Here is a 1,920-nt window from a genome sequence, read left to right as displayed (position 1 = left end):
GACAATATATAAATTGTATACTGAAATAGAATTTCTATATGAAAATTGTTACCTAATACATATTTAATAAAAGGGACAAATGAGGGGGCAGGGGTTCTTCCTTAAATTTTATCATACTAAATAACTGAAAGTATAGTAATTGCCCTGTTACTGTTCAATATAAAAATAGTGTTACAGCTCAATGGAGGAGGAAAGTCTTTGCCCCCGGGTTCACACAGTGAATTAGTGAAGGGTCCTTGAGTAACACACCATATTGAGAATGGCCTGATCAGGGAAAATCAAAGCATTTGCTACAGCAAAGAGGAGGAAATCCCATTGACATGACCATTCTGACATATCAATGGTAGAATTAGTCAAGCACAAAAAAGAAGCTTTTACAAGTAAGATTTTTATTTATCAATACACACTTTTTGGCAGTTTCCAGAAAGATACAACTCCAGCTACGAAGATAACCACTGAACACACACCCATTGCAGCTCCCAGAAGGGACCACACATTGAATTGGCCTGCAAGAGAACAAAGAAATAGTTAGAGGAATAAAAAGTGTTATATTTTACTTGAACTGCAATTGTGTTCACATCATGCATATTACCACTTCTAGGCAGAAAGTGAAGGGACCCATCTCTCTTCAGCTCAATTGGGCCAGAAGACACAAACACCTTTAATGCACCACCATCCATCCCTTCAGCACTGCTACCTACAGGAGGAATTAGGAGGAGTCCATCAAATCAAACGGACAAAAAAGCATGCAAAATGTACCCCCCTTCTTAGACAGAGCTCTTACCAAGCCTCTGTTTCCCTGGAATGCACCGTCTGCTACAGAGGCTGTCTGATGGCCGGTTTGAATCACATATCACAACACTGCAGTGGAAGTAAATCTGAAACACAGCACACCTTGTCAAGCAAAACAAGCATCAATAGATCAGGCAGTACCATCATCCAATGAGGATTACTGAATTGAAAAACAAATATATTGCATCATAAGTGTTTCTTGCAAAAGTGTAGTTACATGTTTTCATTCCAACTCACTAAAGATTTGAGAACAGCAACTATTTGCTGCTTGCAAAGCAATCCAAACCATGCATTGTGGTACAAGATCCCCATCCTAACACTCCACTTTACCTGTCCTTTCAGTGCATCCCGGCCGCTTGAAGGAAAACATTTTCACTTCAAACCTCTTCAGATGGGAAGGGAACAGCACTCTTGCATTGCTGGAGACTGGGTGAAAGATGGTCAAGTACTCATCTGCAGAGTTCTCACAACTAGAAAGAGAAAGTAGGTCAGGAGCACATCAGCCACAACTCCAATCCCTAGGTTTTGTAGCAGAAATATCATATTCCAGCATCTTACCTGTCCACAACAACATCCCACTTTGGAGAGCTATTCCTGTCAGCAGAATAGGTTGCCCAGCAGTTCTCCAAAAACAATTCAGCCTGTGGATCCCTGCTGTACAGGATCTCTACCTCAAAATACAAGGGTCTTCGCAAGTACTTCACAACAGGGTAATCCTGAGCGCCATAGAAGTCATTGTAGGTTGAATCTGCAGAGATGCAAGGGAGAATTTTATAGGTGGAAACACACTACTAGAGCATCTATATTATTTAAATTGCCAAGTCATACCCAATGCAAGCCGCATGATGACTGCAAGGTCCCCCAAGCCAGGCTGGACTACAGGTGCAGGATTATTCTGGTACAAGAACTGCACTACCTTGGTGTCATTGACCAGGTAGTGACAGGCAACTCTCAACCTGGAAAGAGAAGATGAGGTTAGGAGAGTTTCAGGCTCAACCACAAGGATACTCAATTTGATTGCAATCCTTACCGGTAAGATGTGAACAGCACTTCATTCTCATAAGTCAGGAGGTTGTTGTCAAACTGGAAGAAATCACAAAAGGCTCAGGTTGCAATGAACTTGTAGAT

At 41.6% G+C, this 1,920-nt stretch overlaps 1 protein-coding gene across 1 annotated transcript; it reads right to left on the bottom strand.

Annotated features, from left to right (window-relative positions):
• Positions 1 to 620: 620 nt before the first annotated feature.
• Positions 621 to 1,720, bottom strand: LOC131703005 (zona pellucida sperm-binding protein 2-like). The gene is made up of 5 exons (XM_059005882.1): positions 1,621 to 1,720; positions 1,351 to 1,540; positions 1,123 to 1,262; positions 785 to 878; positions 621 to 697 (listed from the first exon to the last, which is right to left on the bottom strand). Exons 1-4 carry the CDS (start codon positions 1,634 to 1,636, stop codon positions 847 to 849), a joined length of 378 nt encoding a protein of 125 aa, XP_058861865.1. The 5' UTR covers positions 1,637 to 1,720; the 3' UTR covers positions 621 to 697; positions 785 to 846.
• Between the last annotated feature and the right edge of the window lie 200 nt (positions 1,721 to 1,920).

This window comes from Acipenser ruthenus, chromosome 32, assembly GCF_902713425.1.
Source record: "Acipenser ruthenus chromosome 32, fAciRut3.2 maternal haplotype, whole genome shotgun sequence".
Taxonomy (NCBI): Eukaryota; Metazoa; Chordata; class Actinopteri; order Acipenseriformes; family Acipenseridae; genus Acipenser; species Acipenser ruthenus.
The sequence above is the reverse complement of the archived record's forward strand: the minus strand, read 5'-3'. Positions and strand labels throughout refer to the sequence as shown.

What these genes read in the sequence shown, in the direction of transcription:
- LOC131703005 (XM_059005882.1), bottom strand. An exon ending in TGGGATGTTGTTGTGGACAG is followed by an intron (nt 1,263 to 1,350) that starts GTAAGATGCTGG and finishes TTCTCTTTCTAG; the next exon opens with TTGTGAGAACTCTGCAGATG. An exon ending in GGGATGCACTGAAAGGACAG is followed by an intron (nt 879 to 1,122) that starts GTAAAGTGGAGT and finishes GCTGTGTTTCAG; the next exon opens with ATTTACTTCCACTGCAGTGT.